Source organism: Staurois parvus, unplaced genomic scaffold (genome assembly GCF_062004578.1).
Source record: "Staurois parvus isolate SC_StPar_1 unplaced genomic scaffold, SC_StPar_1.0 ptg000469l, whole genome shotgun sequence".
In the NCBI taxonomy this organism is placed as follows: Eukaryota; Metazoa; Chordata; class Amphibia; order Anura; family Ranidae; genus Staurois; species Staurois parvus.
This window is the reverse complement of record NW_028318265.1, coordinates 2,791,865-2,814,330: the sequence shown is the minus strand read 5'-3', so window position 1 is coordinate 2,814,330 and position 22,466 is coordinate 2,791,865. Positions and strand designations below refer to the sequence as shown.

The window sequence follows — 22,466 nt, the reverse complement described above, 5'->3', positions numbered from 1 at the left end:
CAATGGCTGTATAGATCTTCTTGTACATGCCAGTGTTCACATCTGTACCGGGATGGACACGCAGCTTTGGACAACAGCTCTGGATGCAGATAATCTACGTGTGTAAGGTCCATACAGCCGCTGCATCTCTCAGCCTGTCATTGATTTTGACCGGCTGGCTGGACAGGACACCTAATATTCCCCAGCCATATAAACACAACCCTCTACACAAGATCTGTGTGCTTATGTGAATGAAGCCTAAATTTCAGTCCTTTATGTGACCGCACTTTGGGGGTTATTTACTAAAACTGGAGAGTGCAAAATCTGGTGCAATGACATTAATGTAGTAAAACATTTTTTGAATTGGGTTTACATCTATTTTAATGTGTTTCCACTAAACCTGACAGGGGTTTATTTACTGAAACTGGAGAGTGCTAAATCTGGTGCATCTCTGCATAGAAACCAATCGGCTTCACGGTTTTACTGCCAAAGCCTAACTGAACAAGCTGATATTAGAAGCTGATTGGCTACCATGCACAGCTGCACCAGATGCTGAGCGCACCCATTTTAGTAAATATACCCCTTTTTGTCTCCTTTGTGCCCTTTCATAGAATTCTGCTCTGCCATCAACTGCTAATCTTCAGGAGTTGAATAATCTGTGTTCTCAGGACATTTTCTATTACTTCTTCTTTGGATAGAATTGTCTCTATAATGGATTTGTTGTCTCTTCCAGGAAGCTGTTAAATGACTGCTGTGACCCCAGCCACCTCTTCTCCATGACGAAGGTGAACACCCCGCTGGGCGAGAATCTCTGGTTTGATGGAGAGCTCCTATATTCTCTGACCATAGATAACTCCACATACAATCTCTTCCCACAGGTCAGTCCACCTCCTCCCTTCCTCATTCATTGCCCAAGAGTGGAATCTGAATTGTTACATACTATCCTATTGGATGTCTCAGAGTGAAACAATCCTCCAGATGGCTCCAGTTTTCTGGGACACTCCTGGTTCTCCCGGACGTCTCAAACACTTAGGTTTTGTTTTTACATTATGTTAAAGGTCCACTCTAAATAGAACCAAAAATCTTTGCAAGCATTGTTTGTTCCACAAAGCAACAATGATGGTGTCCCTCTCTTGCTGCTGGACTCAACAGTTATTTTGTCATTCAGAAATCCTCTGGGGGAGGGTGATACCAATATTGTGCTGGCAGACTGACAAAACTAGAAACCTTTCTGGGGTCAGGGATATCTTCCCACTGGAATTTAAAAGGGATGAGATACTGCTGGATGATTCAGCTCGCAAGCAGCTGAGTGAAGTTACAATTTTAGATGTCCTCTAAAAAATTACAAAATAAGGATTTAATTTCTGAACATTAATAATATGACTTAATGTTTAAAAATAAATATAACACAACATAAAACAGAAGTGTTGTCACTCCACTGTCATACTATTTTTTTTCATTGGCTGGCCAGAGTTGCCTCCAGTATTAGTCCCAAACTCTGTAATCTGTCCATTGGCCACCCAGTACACCCTTTGTCAGTGCTATCATTCCCATGTTGCTCTGTCTGCTTCTATATTGTCTGTAGTGGGTGCCATGACACACTGCCTGTAATGCTGCTGGAGGTTAGAGGGGGCTTGTCCGGGATTGGCTGTGTGTGGAGAAAATTATCTTCAGTTCTTAGACCATGTAACATTAGGAAAGAAGAATACATATTCTGCAACGTACATTGTAATTTGTGACGTGCAATAACAATTGTCAGCCAATCAGGATTTGTCCAACGAATATAATACTACAATAGTGAAATCTTATTGGTCTCTGTGAGTTCTGCACATTCTTATTGCTTCTTTGTTTATTTAAAGGGAATCTGTTAGGATGGTTTTAATTCATGACAACTGGGACTACCATCCAGCCCTGGAGATTAGCATTGGCTGACCCCTGTAGGTGGTGCTAGTTCCAGAGTGGAACTCATCTCTGCAGGAGGACCTTACTCCTACAGCCTTACACACAGCTGTGTGCCCCCCCTAGAACTAGCACTGCCTGTGTGAATCACGTATTTACCCGCTTCAGCTGTGGATTAGAGCTCCAGGTATGCCAGGTAATAGCCATCATCACAAGTTCTCTTTAAAAATGGTTTTTCACTAAACCTCCTGTTTTATATGCGCAGTCCTGCCCATTATGCGGATCCTTTCATTGTACCAAACTCCCAGCAACAGAGGAAGATGATACAGCTCCATTCATTATGCTGTTTCAATAGTTTCCTATATGGATTCCCTTGTTTGATTTGCATACGATGCAAATAAGCTTGTTAACATGCATATGTAAATAGATTAATTTGCATATGCTCCATATGCCCTATAATATCTTACAATGGGCATCATTGCAAGATCCAAACAAATTGAAATTCTGTGTTTTTTATAGTATTGCTTTAATATTTATCAGTAGAGTATAAGGACGACATCAAATTGAGAATAAGAATAAGGGTCGGGGGGGGATGGGATCAACATTTAAATTAGAACTCCAGGCACTGATAAACCTAAACAGTTTTTTGATCCAGGCACCCCTAGGACAGAGCACCTCAATGTAAGCGAACTCACAGTCTTTAATCAGTACAATCTGGTCTAGGACCCCCCTCCAGCCTGTGACTGAACAACAGAACCTCATTACACCGATGAGTCCACCACTCTGCTGTCAGTTACCATACGTGAAGGAGATTCCTTCCCCCCTACTCTTCCGATAGTACTGTTCCGGGGATTAGAGGAAGCTAATATAAAGACCGTTTTCAGTATTTTTGCTGGTTATACAGTATGTAGAATACTGTAGATCTAAATGTTTCAATAAATACATAATTCAGTTTTTGTACAGTATATCTCCCAGTTCAGATAAACAATATAGAGAATACCTTATAACTTTAAAAGACCAGATCATGTCTCCCATTCAGGCCAAGTGACAGTATCCATGTAAAGGCGCCACTTCCCGCTTATACTCGCTTCATCAGTGCCCCATTGACACTCCTTTTGCTGCCGCCTCCCATATAACAGCGCTTGGCTATTGCAGCTGGAGCACGGTAACATGGCGGATGTAGTGACTTCACCATTCTCCCTAGCATCTGACCCCAGCCAACACTTAGGATTTTGGTGCTGGCTGCGAGGAAAGAGTGAGGGGAATGTTCACAAGTTGGGAATCAGGGGTCGGAGGGACCACATTATTCTAAGATTCACTTGTTTCCATCATTTTAAACTTTAAATTAAATAGATGCCATCTAGAACAGCTTTTCAGAGGTGGCAGTGTGTATCTTGTGCAATTTATGTAAGCAGCTTGTGTGCCAGATTCATGATAGGAAATAAGAAAGGGGGTGGGGTGGTACAGCTGTGTAGATTCATTTTGCATCGCTTTTTCTGATCTTTGTGGTTTTGGTTCATATTTCCGGCGTATAAGGCGACTGGGTGTATAAGACGACCCTCTAATTTTCTAGTTAAAACATAGGTTTTGGGCTATACTCGCCGCATAAGACTACCCCCCTTCCGAGGCAACACCATTTAAAAACATCAGATTTTTTAATTGAAATGGTTATAACTTACCGGTACTTAAAATCCTTCAAAATCCTCATGTTCATCCTCTGACATCATAAGTTCATGAATGACATCTTGTGATACATTTGTAAGACAGTCATCATATGGATCAAATTCCAAATCAGATGGTTACCGCTGGCTGTGCGGTAATACGGTAGCTTCGGCTACATACAGTATACAGTATATATACAGCCCACTGGATGTGCAGTAATGTACATACAGTATACCGCGCTGAGCCAAGCTGGCTCAAAACAAATGTCCCTATGACAGATTAATCTGTGAGCCTACTGGATGTGCGGTATATACAGTATAGCCAAGCTGTTTCAAAACGTACCGGTACGTCCCTACTGTAATCAGCCCGCTGGATGCGTGTATGTACGGTAGCTGAGGCTACATACAGTATACACTGGGCCGATCACGGCGAGCGATGTAATCTACTAAAGAATACAAAGCCTGCTCGGATTGGCTGAGGTTGTGACATCATCAGCCCACCTCTCTGACTCAGCCAATCCGAGAAGGCTTTGTATTCATTAGTAGAATACATCGCTCGCTGTGATTGGCCCAGTGTATACTGTATGTAGCTGCAGCTACCGTACATACACGCATCCAGCGGGCTGATTACAGTAGAGACGTACCGGTACGTTTTGAAACCGCTTGGCTCAGCGCAGTATACTGTATATACCGCACATCCAGACAGCTTGACCCAAACAAACTCAAGGTTCACATTTTATACCCCGCGTATAAGACGACCCCCAATTTTTGGGGTATATTTTTAAGTATAAAAAGTAGTCTTATACACCAGAAAATACTGTACTTCAAGTACGGACACTTTCACCCCCTTCCTGTCCAGGCCAATTTTCAGCTTTCAGCGCTATCACACTTTGAATGACAATTTCATGATCATGCAACACTGTACCCATATTAATTTTTTAGCATTTTTTGTAGACAGATAAAACTTTATTTTGGTGGTATTTATTCACCACTGGGATTTGTTTTTCTCTATATAAATGAAAAAGTCCAAACATTTTGAAAAAAAAAGTGTTTTTCTTATAAAATGTTGCAAATAAATAATCTTTCTTCATAAATCTTGGCCAAAATGTATTCAGCTGTCTTTTTAGTAAAAAAAAAATCCCAAATTAGTTTTTCATCAAAAATTATAATTTTTCTAAAAAAATGTTTTATATATATTATTATTTATGTTTTTTTTTTTTTTTTAACATACCATCACCCTAGCAGTACAGTGTCACCATAGTGACACTGTACTACTTGTGGGGGGTGATGAGGATTTTTTGTTTTCTTTTTTTACACTGATTGCTTTTACACCCATAAAGGCCATAATCATTTCTCCTTCTCTCTGGCTGCATTCTTGCAGCCATTGAGAAATACTGTGAGCTGTGATTGGTCACAGCTTGTCACATGGTACAAGGCTGTTGTGAATAGCCTTGTACCATGTGACCTCTGTGATCATTCAAAGATTTCACACGTAGTAAGCAATGATGTCAGAAGTGATCACTGATTGGCCAATTAGGGATCACATGAATCGGGACCTCGCGCAGAGATCCCATACAGCGATCAGTGTTCCCAGGGAGCGCGCACAGGCAATGAATGCGGAGGCCGTTTATAAACGGTGACCCACTTCGGCCGTTTATGTACATGGGCTGGACAGGAAGTGGTTAAAAGTATCACTCTATTTCCTCATTCTTTTTCAATTCTTCTGTAACTTAAAAGAAAAATTAAAAGTTAGCTTCAAATATTTTACCTGCTGACTTTTATTAAGCAGGTACTCACCAGCCTAGAATTCCAGCACTGCAATCACCCGGGCCAGTTCTTTGCTGGTCTTTGGGTCCCTAGTGCCACTATCTTGAGTTTGGGAAGCCAGCTATGACTTCCTATTGGCTCACTGCAAAACATTATATGTGTTCTATTGTGCAGTTCCCAATAAGGAGCCAAAATGCAATTGGATTGTTCATTGCTTTTCTACTGCATGAGCGGTCCTGACATTATATAGTGGACCATAGCAGACACAGGTGCTTGTATCGTATGTACTCTCCAGCGCCTCTGGAAATGCACAGCCAAAAGGGAAGCCAAGGGAACCAGGACAGCGACAACCAAAGGAAATGATTCAGGGGTGCAGCCCTCCTCAGATGGGGAGATCAGCCACTAGATAGAGAATAAACAGGTGGCGCACACACCTAGTGCATTATCCAAGGTTTATTGAAAGGTATGAAAGGTGAAAACATACTCACAGACGAAGCATGCATCTAAAAAGTATTTGCATAATGACGATGGCCACAGCAAGGCTCCCATCATCCATCCACTACACATCTGCACCAGAGGCTGGTCAGTAGCTCTGAGGAAAGGAATTTGTCCCCGAAACGCGTCAGATATTTGACCGCACTGACAGTTGGAACACCTTGCTTGCCGTTGTGGCCATCGTCATTATGCAAATGCTTTTTAGATACATGCTTCGTCTGTGAGTATGTTTTTACCTTTCATACCTTTCAATAAACCTTGGATAATGCACTAGGTGTGTGCGCCACCTGTTTATTCTCTAACAGGTGCTTGTATATTTTAAAGCTGGGCTCCAGACAAAAATAAAAGACACATGTAGTGTGACATTTCTTTGAATACAGTGTAATTACTGAATGTGACCTGATATCTGCCTCTTGCAGTCCCTGTACAGCAAAGCTGTGACTGGGGGAGGGAAATGCAGCACAAGGGGCCAATCAATTGTGCTGAAGTGGTCCAACCAGCCCGTTCAATCACAGGCTGGAGGAGGGACATCGGTAAGTGATGCTGAACTGTGTATATTTTCCCTCAACTCTTGACCCGCTAACAGACTGTTCTTTTTCAGTTACGGTTGGAATTCTCATTGAACACTTGAAACTACTTTGGATCATTCAGAATAAATGGGCTGTAACTCAGTTTACTGCACAACAATGTAGTGCAGGGGTCTCCAAACGTTCTAAACAAAGAGTCAGTTTACTGTTGTTCAGACTTTAGGGGGGCCAGAGAGTGCCCAGTGGAAGAAACAAGGAAGGAATAGTGCCCAATTGCTGGTGACAGTGGAAGGAATGATGTCCCATTGTTGGTGTCAGTGGGAGAAATAGTGTCCTATTGTTGGTATCAGTGGCAAGAATAATGCCTCAAAAGATAAATGCAAGCAAAGGGCTGCATCTGGCCCCTGGGCTGTAATTTGGAGACCCCGGATGTAGTGCATTCTGCATTTTTTTTCTGAATGGTGCACTGCATTGCATATTGCTTTTGCACAGCAGTGCAGGTGAGTTGGGATGCCATTAGGAATGAATGGCACTGCAAGGCACTGGGGACTGTATGGCACATTAACATGCATGTTACTGCAACACATTTGTGTAAATAGGACCTAAAGCTAGGTTCACACTTGCAGGCTGGTTGCTGGTGGGGGAATCGCACCTGTTCCCTGCACCCCCAAGCACCACAGCCAAATCGCACTGCTCTTGTGAGACGCATGTGGCTGCCATTCATTTTGAATGGAACTACACACATCTTAGCTCACAACGGGAAATTCAGCACAGCAGGCCATTCAAATGAATGGGCTGCCATGCCCAAGCAAACGCGGGTCTTACAGTATGCAATAGTGTGAACCGACCCTTATAAAATTAATAAATATTGCCATCCTGTTCCTGTTGCCACAGCCATGGAAAGGAAAAATAATGAGCTACAGACAGCCATAGGTGTTCCAAATTTTCAATACTCTATCCAAAACAAGAAAAAATGTTTTCCCTAAACGTGCATTTTAAAGTGGATATAATTGGCTCAGTTATTCCATAGGATATTCCAGATTTCGGCAGTGCCATTGCAAATTTCCATATTGGCTTCTGTGTATATTAATTATGGCAGATCTACATTTATATAATTCATTCCTTCAAGGGGTTGTTTTGTTTGCAGCACTTTCTGTATAGGTTTATGTCTGTCTTCCATGAAATGGCCACATCTAATATCCTCCCTAATGAGGACAATCTAAGCTATAACAGGCCCCACCACAGCAGGGGTCCTGCAGGTCTCCTCTAGGTTTGAAGCCCTCTCCCCTGTGGTGACATTGTATCAGTGACAATGGTGATGTCTGATGGCAAACTCTCTCTTGTCTCTGTTGCCAGGAGATCCCCTTTAAGCTTCCATTGAAGAAATGCTCGGTGGTGGGAAATGGCGGCATTCTGAAAGGTAGCAGATGTGGCAAGCAGATTGATGAAGCCGACTTTGTTATACGGTAAGGTGGCTCCCCCAGGGGGTATTTTGTGACTGTTGGTTCTTCTGGATGAACTTTTTTCAGACCCTCCCATGCTATGTCCTTTAGTCAGAGTGATTGAGTAACTATCTCCACCACACTGTGCAACCTACAGACAGCAGGAAACTGAGAACAGAGGTGATACATTGTGTTGGCTAACTGAATGTCAGCACAAATGTTATATATAATATCTTGTACTCTTTATCAGTCATAGTGCCTTACAATCAACTGTAAAGAAGGAAAAAAGTGTGTCTTTATATACAGTGTATATACAATATCTCACGGAAGTGAGTACACCCCTCACATTTTTGTAAATATTTTATTATATCTTTTCATGTGACAACACTGAAGAAATTACACTTTGCTACAATGTGACGTAGTGAGTGTACAGCTTGTATAACAGTGTAAATTTACTGTCTCCTCAAAATAACTCAACACGCAGCCATTAATGTCTAAACCGCTGGCAACAAAAGTGAGTACACCCCTAAGGGAAAATGTCCAAATTGGGCCCAAAGTGTCAATATTTTGTATGGCCACCATTATTTTCCAGCCTTAACCCTCTTAGGCATGGAGTTCACCAGAGCTTCACAGGTTGCCACTGGAGTCCTCTTCCACTCCTCCATGACGACATCACGGAGCTGGTGGATGTTAGAGATCTTGCGCTCCTCCACCTTCCATTTGAGGATGCCCCACAGATGCTCAATCGGGTTTAGGTCTGGAGACATGATTGGCCAGTACATCACCTTTACCCTCAGTTTCTTTAGCAAGGCAGTGGTCGTCTTGGAGGTGTGTTTGGAGTCATTATCATGTTGGAATACTGCCCTGCAGCCCAGTCTCCGAAGGGAGGGGATCATGCTCTGCTTCAGTATGTCAGTGTACATGTTGGCATTCATGATTCCCTCAATAAACTGTAGCTCCCCAGTGCCGGCAGCATTCATGCAGCTCCAGACCATGACACTCCCACCACCATGCTTGACTGTAGGCAAGACACACTTGTCTTTGTACTCCTCACCTAGTTGTCGCCACACACGGTTGAAACCATCTGAACCAAATAAGTTTCTCTTGGTCTCATCAGACCACAGGACATGGTTCCAGTAATCCATGTCCTTAGTCTGCTTGTCTTCAGCAAACTGTTTGCAGGCTTTCTTGTGCATCATCTTTAGAAGAGGCTTCCTTTTGGGATGACAGCCATGCAGACCAATTTGATGCAGTGTGCAGCGTTTCGTCTGAGCACTGACGGGCTGACCCCCCACCCCTTCAACCTCTGCAGCAATGCTGGAAGCACTCATGTCTATTTCCCAAAGACAACCTCTGGATATGACGCTGAGCTTGTGCACTCAACTTCTTTGGTCGACCATGGCGAAGCCTGTTCTGAATGGAACCTGTCCTGTTGAACCGCTGTATGGTCTTGATCAACGTGCTGCAGCTCAGTTTCAGGGTCTTGGCAATATTCTTATAGCCTAGCCCATGTTTATGTAGAGCAACAATTCTATTTTTCAGATCCTCACAGAGTTCTTTGCCATGAGGTGCCATGTTGAACTTCCAGTGACCAGTATGGGAGAAAGAGAGAGATAACACCAAATTTAACACACCTGCTCCCCATTCACACCTGAGACCTGGTGACACTAACGAGTCACATGACACCGGGGAAAATGGCTAATTGGGCCCAAATTGGACATTTTCACTTAGGGGTGTACTCACTTTTGTTGCCAGCATTTTAGATGTTAATGGCTGAGTGTTGAGTTATTTTAAAGGGACAGCAAATTTACACTGATATGAAAGCTGTATACTCACTACTTTTACATTGTAGCAAATGTAATTTCTTCAGTGTTGTCACATGAAAAGATATCATGAAATATTTATATATATATTGTATATCATATAGAGAGGGAGAAAAGAAAGCACATCAATGAATAACGCAAATATATATATATATATATATATATATATATCATATAAATGATTACAGCTAAACTAAACTCACATGCAAAGTCTCTTCTGCCCAAAAAAAAACTTCCTCCTCTTTCCCTTAGCAATTTTTTATTGTTAGTATTTACTGTATGGTGCATGCATTGTGCAATGTACACTCCTGACTCATTTGGACACTGGGTACTGTGTGCATGCACAAGAGTTACACCGTCAGTTGATGCCCAATAGCTAGAGAGGATAGCAGCAGCGGGGGGCTCAGCATACATTGTATAGTAAGTGCACCATAATGTGCATGTGTGCAGTGCATACTTGCACATTATAGCAAAAGCCGACCCAGCACACAGTAGTTTAATCCCTCTTTAAAGTGATTATAAAGAATAATTAAAAAAAAAATAGCAAACAGGTTTATGTTTTCTGTGAAATGGTTTTGCACAGCGCAGCCCAGATCCTCCTCTTCTCGGGTCCCCCACTGGTGCTCATGGCTCTTCCTTGCTTGCTGAGTGCCCCCATAACAAATCCCTTGCTGTTGGGGCACTCATGCAGACTCGCTTAAGGTTTTTTACCTTAATGCAGAGAAAGCATTAAGGTAAAAAATCTTTAGGTTTTAGAAACACTTTAATGTTTAAAAATTGCAACAAGCAGGTGGCAAACTCAAAGCAAACTTTCTTATTAGAGTCCAACATGCTTTAAAAACGGGGTGTCACTGAAATATTTTATGTCAATAAAAAAAAGGAGCAAAGTGTGTGCATTAAACATAGTAATTCCTCCATGCTGTACCATTCCACCAAAACCACAAAACAATTGATATTGCAAAGTATTCATGTGCTCTGACTGTACATGCTGTGTGTGCTCTGACAGTGTGTTTTTTTTGGTGCATGCTCTGTGTGTGTGTCTGTGTGTGTTCTGTGTATGCTTCATCTGTGCTTGTGTGCTTTACCTGTGTGTGCTCTGACATTGTACATCTGTGCAACTTCATGCATGACAGGCTGCCATACACACAGGCTGAATTTCAGACGGTTTATGTTGGACTGGCTGATACTGGCCAATATTTGGCCTGTGTGTACAGGGCTTAACATCTTGAAGGTTGGGAATGAGTAATCCAGGGTTGCAAATAGTGAGAAACTTGAAATGAGTATCCACTAAAATAGCTGTCAGTTTCTCATTTTTCATAATATCAATCAACCTATTTTGCAAGGCCTCAAAGTTAAGAGATGGACTTTCCATGCTCTTGTTGGTGGCTATAAAGATATGGGCAACTAAGGCTTGCTTAGTGCATAAGAGTTCTGGGATAGGTTTGTTCAATAAATCTTCACAGATATTTTTTTGAAGGTTGCTATGGAGCAGTGTACGAATGAGATTGTATACTCATATTGAAAGTCTAACTGCTATTGAGCACATCCACCAAATGTGGGTCATAGTGCCCTCATGGACACCCAGAAACAGGTTGAAGGATAGGGCTGTAATACCATCTATACGGTATTTTATAAGAATTCTATAAGATGAACTGCCAAATAGGTTGCAAGACTGCTGACTCCAAAGGAATGTTGAGTTCTGTTTCCTAGAGCGTTTGTTAGGTTCTCATAGGCGTGCGCTTAGCTGACTCGAGTAACTTGTAAATCAGATCGGCATTTTCTTTCAAACGTGGAGAGGAGAAATTGGGAGGAGTGGGAGAAAGCAAGCTTATGTATAAAACAGGTTACTTAAAAGCGGTAATAGTGTTTCTATAGTGGGATGTCATGGGAAGAGTAGAGTTCCTGGAATGATAAGACTCCCTTCTGACAAAGTAAGGGATAGATGTTATTAAACCCTTTGTCTTTTCACCACCAGAATTGTAGGTAATCTTTTTTTATCTGGGGGAAACCTAGGACAGCGGAACAGTAATAGAAGGTGTTGAGTAATGAAGCCTGCCAAAAATTCTGAGTCCCAGAGACGTAATGTATGAAGAAGGATAGGGTTAAAAGTTTTCTCCTGATATAAAGGTGGAAGTAATGGAGGAGAGGCCAAGGGAATTGAGTGGCAATCTACAATATCAAGTGAGTTGAAGACCTTGAGTCATGTGAAGATGAGGTATGGGGTCTGTGTTTGCTGCTAAAACATACTGATGTATATTGAGAACTGCTAAACCACCAACTATTTTTGGAGCAAACAGAATTTGTTTGCTGATCCTGAGTCTAGAAGAACCCCATATAAATTGGAAGATCTTATTTTGTTGTGTCCTTAGTATATGAGTTGGGATGAAAACTGGGAGAACCCTAAAAGCATAAAGCAATTTGGGAAGATATTTCATTTTAGTGACATAAATTCTACTGAACCAGGATATGGGAAATGTTTCCAAGATCCAAGTATCAAGATCCAATTCAACTGCGAAAACAGTGGTGGAAAAGTGGTTTAATAAAGTGATTCATAGTAAGAGGTTAAAGTGATGCCCAACTAACACAGTGAGGTGGTCCATTGGAAAGAGTAATGCAGTTTATATGATACCAAATGTAGAGGGCAATAAGGTAACAAACATAGCCTTAGAGTTGGATGGATTTGCATACAAGCCTAATAATATCATAATAAATGAGAATGGTAGGGTCCATATCCTTTAAAGTGCACTTTAGAATCAAGTGCCTGCCTCCAGGATAAGTTGTTTGTTTTTGTGAAATGCACTTAATACTCCCCATTATTTTGTTGACGCGTTAGCTTGGAATATGTGGGGGTACTGAGGATCAAAATCACTTTTGAAGTGAAAGACAGGTGATTTTGTAGGTATCATAAAACTTTCACTTGCTTATGAGGGGAATTTAAATCTTAGATGTTCAAAGAAAACTAATTTAAGACCATGGTGAAAACAGAGGAAGGTAATCATATAAGGAATGGCCTCTTGGGTCTGAAGGGAGGTGTATGTAAAGTGTAGTGAAGGAAAGATGGGAGGAAAAGAGAGAGGGAAGGGAAAGGAAAGAAGAATAAAGAAAGAATGTATGATTGCAGCATAATAACGTGTGTCAAGAGAGCACACCAAAGAACCAAATAACTGCTTGTGTCAGTCATGTAGGAGGAGCAAGGACCCACCTGAGCTAAAACATATAAATGGTAGCATAAGAGGGTTGTAATTGAATTACATGTTTACAGTATATGAAGAACATTGTTAGACCAAATAAAGGACACTAACCCCGGGGAGCAACTTACAATGTAAATATACATTGCAATGCACACTCTCATCTATGGAAAAAGTCTATAAAGAATTTATATAGCATTATGACCTAGCATTGGAATGCAATAAAGAGATATGTAACTAATTAAAAAATATGTCACTAGGGGCTGTTATTCAAGCCCAGGACATGGATAGGGCAAGACTGGGTGACCAAAGGCCCGCCAGCTGTAAAACACGTGCAAAATTCATAAATTACATGTAAGTATAAACTGAGTTAGGTAGTGTACCCAAGGCTGAAGGCCGTTCTCAAGGGAGGATGAATCTGCCACAGGGCTTATATATTCTATTTAACACTATAGAGTGTTACAGTATATGGCATAGGATGGTATATAGTAGGGCATGACATTATAGTACGGAAATGTAAATAGAGTGTAAAATTTTAAATCTTCAGTAAATAACATATTAGCAGACAAACATAGTCAATTATGGTATAAAGGGCACAGATGCCATATAACCTAAATATTAAGAAACTAGACAGTCATAAAGTAGACATCAAATAACTGGGGTTGAGTACTAATGCATTTGAAGTTTTCTGAAAGCACAGGGAATGTAGTCAATGGAGACCCTGAAAGCCACAGATATCAGCTGATTGAATCTGTGATTGTGGCAAGATAGGCTGAGCAGAGGAGGAAGCAGGCAGATCTGTGGAGTCCAGTGCTTGAGACAATGATTGGGCTTAAGGAATCTCAAAGCCAAGTTTTTGGAAGCATTTCCATAGGTCAGAGGATGTGGAAGCTTGGAACTAATGATCCTGGTGAGTAAAGAAAAGCTTAAAGGGAAACCCTAACTGCATTTGTATTATGCGAACTGGGCAATATCCGCAAAAAGTTGCAGAATATGTGTTTGGAATCCTAACTCCGGTTTTTTATGTGCTGCTTGAAGTAAACATTTCTTCATACAATAGAAGTGGAATTTAATGATTACATCCCTGGAGGCCCAGCAGGCACACGATGGGTCAAAGCTGGTGTATATGGTCACACTCTTATTGTTTGAACAGTATATCAGGCGTGGGATTTTGGAAGAATGCTGTAACAGTGCCATGTAAGTCAGTAATCGAATCCGCCAGTGATGTATTTAGACTTTATGCTGCCCTAGGCAACACAAAAATTTTGCGCCCCCCCCCCCAATGAGAGAGCGAGAGAGTCAATAAGTGTGTATGTATATATATATATATGATTCTCTCTCTTTCTCCCTCTCTCTTCCCTCTCTCGCCCCCCTCCCTCTCCCCCCTCTCTTCCTTCTCTCTCTCTCTTCCCCCTTCTCTCTCCCCTCATTCTCGCCCTCTCTCTCACTCCCCCTACCTCTCTTCAACCCTCTCTCTCTCCTCCTTCTCTCTCCCTCTCGCCCCACCCCCCCCCTCTGTTTTATCTCTCTCTCTTCCCCCTCTCTCTATTTTCTCTCTCTCTTCCCTCTCTCTCTCTCTCTTCTCTCTCTTCCCTCTCTCTCTCCCCCCTCTCTCTCTCCCCCTCTCTCTCCTCATTCTCTCCCTCTCTCTCTCCTCTCTGTCTCTTCCTCCCTCTCTCTTCCCTCTCTCTCTCTTCCCTCTCTCTCGCTCTTCCCTCTCTCTCTCTCTCCTCCTTGCCCCCCTCTCTTCCCTCTCTCTCTGTCTCTTCCCACCCTCTCTCTTCCCACCCTCTCTCTCCCCCCTCTCTCTTCCTTCTCTCTCTCTCTTCCCTCTCTCTCCTCCTTCTCTCCCTCTCTCTCTCCTCTCTGCCCCCCCCTCTTCCCTCTCTCTCTCCCCCCCTCTCGCTCTTCCCCCCCTCTCTTCCCTCTCATCCCTCTCTCTCTCCTCCCTCTTTTTCTCTTTCTTCATTCCCTCTCTCTTCATTCCCTCTCTCTCTTCATCCTCTTTCTCTCTCTCTTCATTCCCTCTCTCTTCATTCCCTCTCTCTTCATTCCCTCTCTCTCTCTTCATTCCCTCTCTCTTCACCATCTCTCTCTTCCCTCTCTCTCTTTTATCTTCCCCCTTCTCTCTCTTTTATCTTCCCCCTTCTCTCTCTCTCTCTCTATCCCCCCCTCTCTCTCTTCCCTCTCTTTTCTCCCCCTTTCTATCTCCCCCCTCTCTCTCTCTTCCCTCTCTCTTCTCCCCCCCTCTTCCCTCTCTCTTCTCCCCATTTCTCTCTCCCCCCTCTCTTTCATTCTCTCTCTCTCTCTTCCCTCTCTCTTCTCCTCCCTTTTCTCTTTCCCCCTCTATCTCTTTATTCTCTCTCTTTCCCTTCTCTCCCCCCCCTCTCTTCCCCCTCCGTTTCTCACATCGTATGGGGCTGCACACACACACCTCCTCCAAGGGCTGCTGATCTCCGTGCAGCAGGAAGGGGGGGGGGAGGTGTGTGCAGTTCCAATACGATCTGTCAGTGCAGGGAGGGAGACAGGGAGATCCCACAGACCACAGCACAGCTCACCCCCTTCAGATCCTCTCCTCTCCCTGCTCCAGGCTGTCTCCTGGTCCCGGCTCGTCAGCTGCTGGAGGGAGAGATACAGGAGCATCGCTCTGGAATTGCCCTCCCCCGCATCGATTCTCCTGCTGTCCTCCAGGCCACTGCAAGAGTACCGAAGGTACCCCCCTGCTGGCGGCCCTGCATGGCTCTGTCCGCCGCTGCTGTCAAGGTCCCTTCTTCCGGGGGCGGTGCCGCCCCCCTAAAAATTGCCGCCATAGGCAAACACCTTGTTTGCCTCACGAGAGATACACCCCTGCCCTGGGCTCTAAGATTACCTCTGTGGGCTCTGTTCTCAGTGTCTTTATTTTAAGGAGTGTAAGTTCATTTTGCAAGTCTTCTATCTTCATTTCTTAAAAAAAATTTTATATAAAAATTATTCCTGCGCCAAAAAACTACAAAATCTAAACTGCTGCTGTGCAAATGTGAAAAACACAAACAATATGAAACATAAATAAACAGCGCAAAAATAGATCTCTAAATCCAATCAAAAAAATTCTTATATAAAGTGCAAAATAAATATATCATAAACCATGAATTAATAGTGAATATCCCCAGTAGTATTAATATTAAACACCAAAAGTCTGTGCATAATAAAAATCAAAGGTTCCCAAAATTCTTCAAATACAAGGACAACTTCCACCTTCCACCCGTGCAAACTAACATCAAATGCACTCACCAGAACTTAGTGAGTGAGAAGCCATCTTTGGGAGCAGTGTTGGTCTGTTTTGTGGATTCTCTGCTTTATCCTGTGGCTGATGTGAGATTCCTGAAAGAGGAGGCTGTAAAATGCTCGGGTTCCATCTGGAAGCTATTGTACTCAATAAATGTGCCTTTTAAAAGTAGCTGACATGTGAGTGGCCTTAATCTTTTAAATTCTATCATTGTTTGGCAATATTACACTATTTGAGATTTTTTCTCCTGGTTGAACGGTGGAGCCTATTAGGACGGTGAAGAATTCTATGGAGTGGATGCTAAAGAGGGTTTAGGATCCCTTTAAAATCCCTAATGGCTTCTCACTCACTAAGTTCTGGTGAGTGCATTTGATGTTGGTTTGCACGGGTGGAAGGTGGAAGTTGTCCTTGTATTTGAAGAATTTTTGGAACCTTTGATTTTTATTATGCACAGACTTTTGGTGTTTAATATTAATACTACTGGGGATATTCACTATTAATTCATGGTTTATGATATATTTATTTTGCACTTTATATAATAATTTTTTTGATTGGATTTAGAGATCTATTTTTGCGCTGTTTATTTATGTTTCATATCTTCATTTCTTGTCCATCAAAAACCATTGGAGCACCATCCATTCAGTTTTCCAGTGAATCAGGTGTTTAGGTGATAATTTCCGAGAAGCTGTTGCAATTTACTCTCAAAGTATACAACGAAATTTGTGTAGAAGAGATTTATCTTTAGATTCTCTTTAGATGAGTATTAGCAGAGCCAGGGGGTATTGTTATAGGTTGCCTTCTAATGAGGCTTAGTCATCTGAGGAGAGGCTCATAATTAAATCTGCAGCTCCAGCGTCATCTTATTTGTGCTGGAACCGAGGTGCTGAGCCACTGTTTTAGTTTTCGATTCAAGTTTCGGCTCCTGGTTCAGTTCCAAGTGTACACATATACAGTAGTTATATCTGATCAGTGAAAGACTGCCTGTTCATTCTTCTGAGGACAGGTTGGTATAAACAAAGTGAAATTCCAGTTTTGCTTAGATCTGTATCAGAGCTTTCTAAAGTTTAAACTTTCTAAATCAAGGTGAGAATCTGCTTTAATATAATCTCATGATCACTTTAAGTAACAATGAGTATTGCACCCCTTTTTTCTGTAAAAACATTGCACCCTTATATCCCTCCAGATGTTGCATCCAATAAATAGGCATTGCCCCCTTATGTCTCTACACAATGTACCCCTGGTATCGTGCATTACACCTATATCCCTTGGAGCATAAAATCTGTGGTCATTACTAGGAATGCAAAAAAATTTGACTTTTAAGTACTGTGTAGACATCTAGAAGAAGCAGCAGGCCAATCACAGGTGCAGCAGGATGAAGACGTTTTACATAATCCTATGTGGCTTCAGACTCAAAGGGAATGTTTTTGAAACATTAATTACAAATTGGCTCATATCATTTGTAGTTGAAGTTTTCCTTTTAAAAGCCGATCTGTCATTGGCTGTTGCGATTGACAACGTAGTGCCTTTTTACATCATTACACAAATTTGTTTGTATACATTATATTGATTTGCAACAACAATTTTAATTAGAAAACAAGTAAACATTATTAGCAGAGTAAATTTCACTCCAGATTATGAAGTGACATTTAGCGTGGGAGTCTCAAGTGAAATATACACAGAAATTGCTATACTGAGCTATATATACATGTCAATTCCCCAGCGAGCTGACGCAATCACTTTTTCACAAAGAAACATTATTTTTCAGTGGATAATTTGTCAATATTGAACTCCTTTCTGTCATTTTTCTTTCCATTTCCTCACCCATCTTCCCTGGTTTTTTAAATACCACTTCCGCAGATCCTAGCTTCTGTTTGATAATAGCTTTTCCAACATTTATTATTATTAGTTTTTAAAATTTTCAGTAGCTTTTAATCCTTTCTTACATTCAGATAGTTTTGTAGATCCCATGTAGCATCATCACTTTCCAATGAGGAAGAACAGATGATGGGTCTGCACCCTGAAGAACGCAGTTTAACGTTCTGCATTCTCGTAGTTGGACAGTACATACAAGCAAAAAGAATTGCCACTTAGTGGGACGCTCAGTGAGTGCTGAGCTTTAATTTTATATATTATATAAAAAGAATATTTTAAGAAATTATATGTATAAGAAACCAACCAAATCTTCTAGGGATCGGCTAAATAAGTTTTCATTGTCTCTTCATGAGTAGCAGCAGTGATACTAAATAAAAAAAGTTTTTTCTCGCTTTTCTTTACCTTTTACAATTTTATCTGAAAAAATACTAAGCCTTTAAAGTGTATCTAAAGACTAGTTTTGTTCACATTTAGTCAAAATAAATAAAAAAGAGACTTGTTTCAAATGACAAATTTACATATATACAGTACAAAAATTATATATATCAATTATACAATGAATAGTGATCCCCGCTTGCAGTGATAGCGCTTCACTCTTGTCACTGAATATCTTTATCACATATGTGGTGATTGCACTGTTTAGGTGGCTCTGCATTTGCAAATTGCTTTTTTATTTTCACATATTCTTACTTTTTGGGGGGTTTGTTTCTATTTGTTTTTTCCTATTATTTCTGACATTTTTTGAGATCTGTAATAGCATGGGGATCACTATTCATTGTATAATTGATTTTTGTATATAAGTAAGTTTGTCTGGGCTTTTTTTTGTGGTGCAGTAAAGGCTTCTTTTTGGCTACTTGGCCATGCAGCTCATTTTTGTTCAAGTATCATGGTGTTGTGCCCCTTAAAACAATCACACCGCCTTTTTTCCAGAGCAACCTGTATTTCTCCTGAGGTTACCTGTGGGTTTTCCTTTGTATTCCGAACAATTCTTCTGGCAGTTCTGGTTGCAATCTTTCTTAGTCTACCTGACCTTGGCTTGGTATAAAGAGATCCCTGAACTTTCCACTTCTTAATAAGTGATTGAACAGTATTGACTGGCGTATTCGAAAGTTTGAATATCTTTTTATATCCTTTTCCATCTTTATAAAGTTCTATTACCTTGTTACACAGGTCTTTTGACTGTTCTATTCTGCTCCCCATGGCTCAGTGCATCCATGTGAGAGCTAACAAACTCATTGACTATTTATACACAGACTCTAAAGCAACAGATGTGGGAAATTAACCTTTAATTGGCATTTTAACCTGTGTGTGTCATCTTGTGTTTCTGTACCAAGGCCAAACATTCCAGGGTATGTAAACTTTTGATCATGACCATTTGGGAAATTTCAGTTGTCATTATGATTTAAAAAGGAGCCAAACAACTATGTGATAATAAATGGCTTCATATTACACTATCCTTAAATAAATGTTTTTGGCATGATCAGCCATGTTTTCAATATCAATGCCAAAATTTCACAATTTCTGCCAAGGTATGCAAACTTTTGATCAGAACTGTATATATATATATATATATAAATATATATATATTTATTTTTGCTATTGATGATTTAGTGGAGTGCTTCACTCTTGTTAGGCTGCTTTCACACTGAGGAGTTTTTGAAGAGAAAAAAAAAACTGCCTGAAAAGCTCAAGAAAACTGCTTCCCTGTGTATGTGAATGTATATCTAAGGCGTTGCGCTTGCAGTACGGTATAAAAACTCCTGCTGCAGGCATCTTTGAGGCATATTTGGGGTGTTAAAAAAAAATGCACCAAAAACAATTAAAACCACTCCAAAAATGCACAACATGTGGGAAGGTCTGGCTGTTTCAGCTATCAGCAGGGATTCCCACTGGCAGCTGAATGTAAAAGAAAGAATTGCCGGCAATTACAAAATAATAAAAAACGGCATGGGGTCCCCCCCAAAATCCATACTAGACCCTTATCCAAGCATGCAGCCCGGCAGGTCAGCAAAAGGAGGGGGGGGGAACTATATTTAAGAACTGTCAAGCCAGTGGAGCAGTCAGACGGTCGGGAGCCTGTGTGGGGAGCGGAGACTTCCTTTTTTTTTTTTTTTCCGGTTGGCAGCGGGCATCGTGATTGACATTGGTTCTACTTCGGAGGACATTCTTTTATTTTCCTTCTTTTAATAACACTAAATTTTTTTGTTTGTGAATGGGTAGCGGTACCATGTACCCCATACTCATTCACATGGGGGGGGGGCAGCATACAACCACAGCCCAGGGTTGTGGGGAAGAGACCCTTGTCCCCATCAACATGGGACAAGGTGCTTTTGGGTGGGGGCCTTCTGCCCCAAAGCACTCCCCCCATGTTGAGGGCATGTGGCCTGGTATGGTTCAGGAGGGGGCGCTCGTCCCCCCCCTTTCTCGACCTGCCAAGCTGCATGCTCAGATAAGGGTTTGGTATGGATTTTGGGGGGACCCCACGCCATTTTATTTTTTTTGCCGTGTGGGTTCCCCTCAAAATCCATACCAGACCCGAAGGGCTTGATACGGATGGCGGGGAGGTCCCTATGCCGTTTTTTAATTATTTGTAATTGCCGGTAATTCTTTCTTTTACATTCAGCTGTCAGTGGGGAACCCGGATGGCAGCTGAAACATTAATGCATGTTTTTCACTACTAAAATACCGCATGACTTGATAAAATAACTCATGTGGTGTTTTAGTAGAGTTTTTTAGTGAATTCAAACGTGCAAATCTGCCCAATTTGAGCTACAAAAGTAAGTCACATGTCCAGGATGCTCCCCTTGAAAAACGCCTCAAAAACTCTCCAAGAATGCTAGTCATTTTTCCAGCATTTTTGAGGCAAACCAGTGTGAAAGCAGCCTTACTGTATGTACAAAAATCATTTGTTCTATTTGCTGTTATCACCAAGAGTAAAAATGAAAGAAAATCCTACATTGTGGGTATTTGCCAGAACAGGAGTTAATGGAAAATCTTCCACTGTGGACACTAATTATGGTGGCCCTGGTGACAACCAGGGCTTTCCTCGCTTTTGAGGGATTTCCTTTCATTCTTTGTTTTGGGTATGGGAAAGAAAGTGAAAGGGAATCCCCCCTGGGAAAAAAACAAATGGAGTTATAACCCTCTTTTACTCTATCCCCCTCCCCCCAAAAAAACATTTTGCCTTTATTTCTACTTTAAGGATTTGGAGATATCCAGGGATACCATTTTGGTTTCTCTGGATGGTTGGTCAGTTTATAGCAGCTTACCCCATAAATATGGTTTGGAAATGTTGAGAATGTTCCTTAATAAGAAGGATATCTTTAAATAAGGCCACAATATGTTCCTGGGTGAGCTACTTGAATTTTTGTAAATGTGTTTATGTTTAGTAGTTCTCACTACCTCCCAATTAAGGAGACAGTGTGGGCATAACCTATGATTCTTCATACACCAGCCTATACCTTGAGAGTGGGAGTGTCATGTTTTTGGCAAATTTGCAATATACCTTTGCCCACAGTGATGTGACACAGATACACTGATGGATGACATCTGGTTCTTTTGGATGGGATCAGAAAAAGATTTAAAGGCATTTGAACATTAGATGTGATTTTAACCATGATCTTATCTTGAAATATAATAGAAAATCACTGACAATTTTTAGATGTCAAGATTATGGTGGATAAAAAGGCAATACTTTTACATCCTTGTTTCAAAAACCAATAGCAGGCAATATGTTTCCACATGCTAGTTGTTGCCATCCCAAGAGTTTGATCAGGGGAATCCCTGCGAGCCAATATCCAAGTAATTTAATTAAATGTCTGAAGGATGATAATTTTTAAGATTTTGAACTTGACATGTACAAATCATTACATTATGAATCGAAATTCTGACAAAATTTATGTTTTTTGGAGATTTATATGTATCTGAATGTCCGAATCACAATAGTAAGGAATTTCAAGGAATCCAAAATAATTATAACAAAATATATTATCCAAATTTAAATTTGAAAATTAATAAAAACATATTGCAATAAATACAGTAATTTTCTAATAAGTTTTCTAGAATAGTAAATAAAAGAATAGAATAGAATGGAATAGAAAATAAAGGAATAGATTAGAACAGAATAGAAAAGAATAAAACAGAATAGAATAAAGTAGAATAGAAAATAAAGGAATAGAATAGAATCGAACAGAATAGAATAGAAAATAAAAGAATAAAATAGGAAATAAAAGAATAGAATCAAACAGAATAGAACATAATGAAATGAAATGGAATGAATACTGTATAGCCATCTTCCAAAATTAGAATGTTTGAAATTTAGAATTTCGACTTTGACTTTTAAATCCATTTGGAAATAACGAATATACGAAACAAATCCAAATATACTAAATGAATTCCAAAAAAGAATCATTGTAACATAACGAATATGACAAAACAAAATTATTAACTTAACAAATGCATCAAAAACTGAACGAATTTCCTGTTGTGCACATCTCTAGCCATGGAGCTAAGATTACATTTATTTTTTGGGAAAATGTTATAAACATA

General features: G+C 40.8%; 1 protein-coding gene across 1 annotated transcript in view; it reads left to right on the top strand.

The window, feature by feature from the left end:
* ST8SIA1 (ST8 alpha-N-acetyl-neuraminide alpha-2,8-sialyltransferase 1) overlaps nucleotides 1–22,466 on the top strand; it is an 82,611-nt gene that overhangs the window by 42,692 nt on the left and 17,453 nt on the right. Inside the window, exons 2-3 of the mRNA XM_089689139.1 lie at nucleotides 713–857; nucleotides 7,685–7,794. Coding sequence (XP_089545265.1) covers nucleotides 713–857; nucleotides 7,685–7,794 — 255 coding nt within the window. The remainder of the gene's footprint in view (nucleotides 1–712; nucleotides 858–7,684; nucleotides 7,795–22,466) is intronic.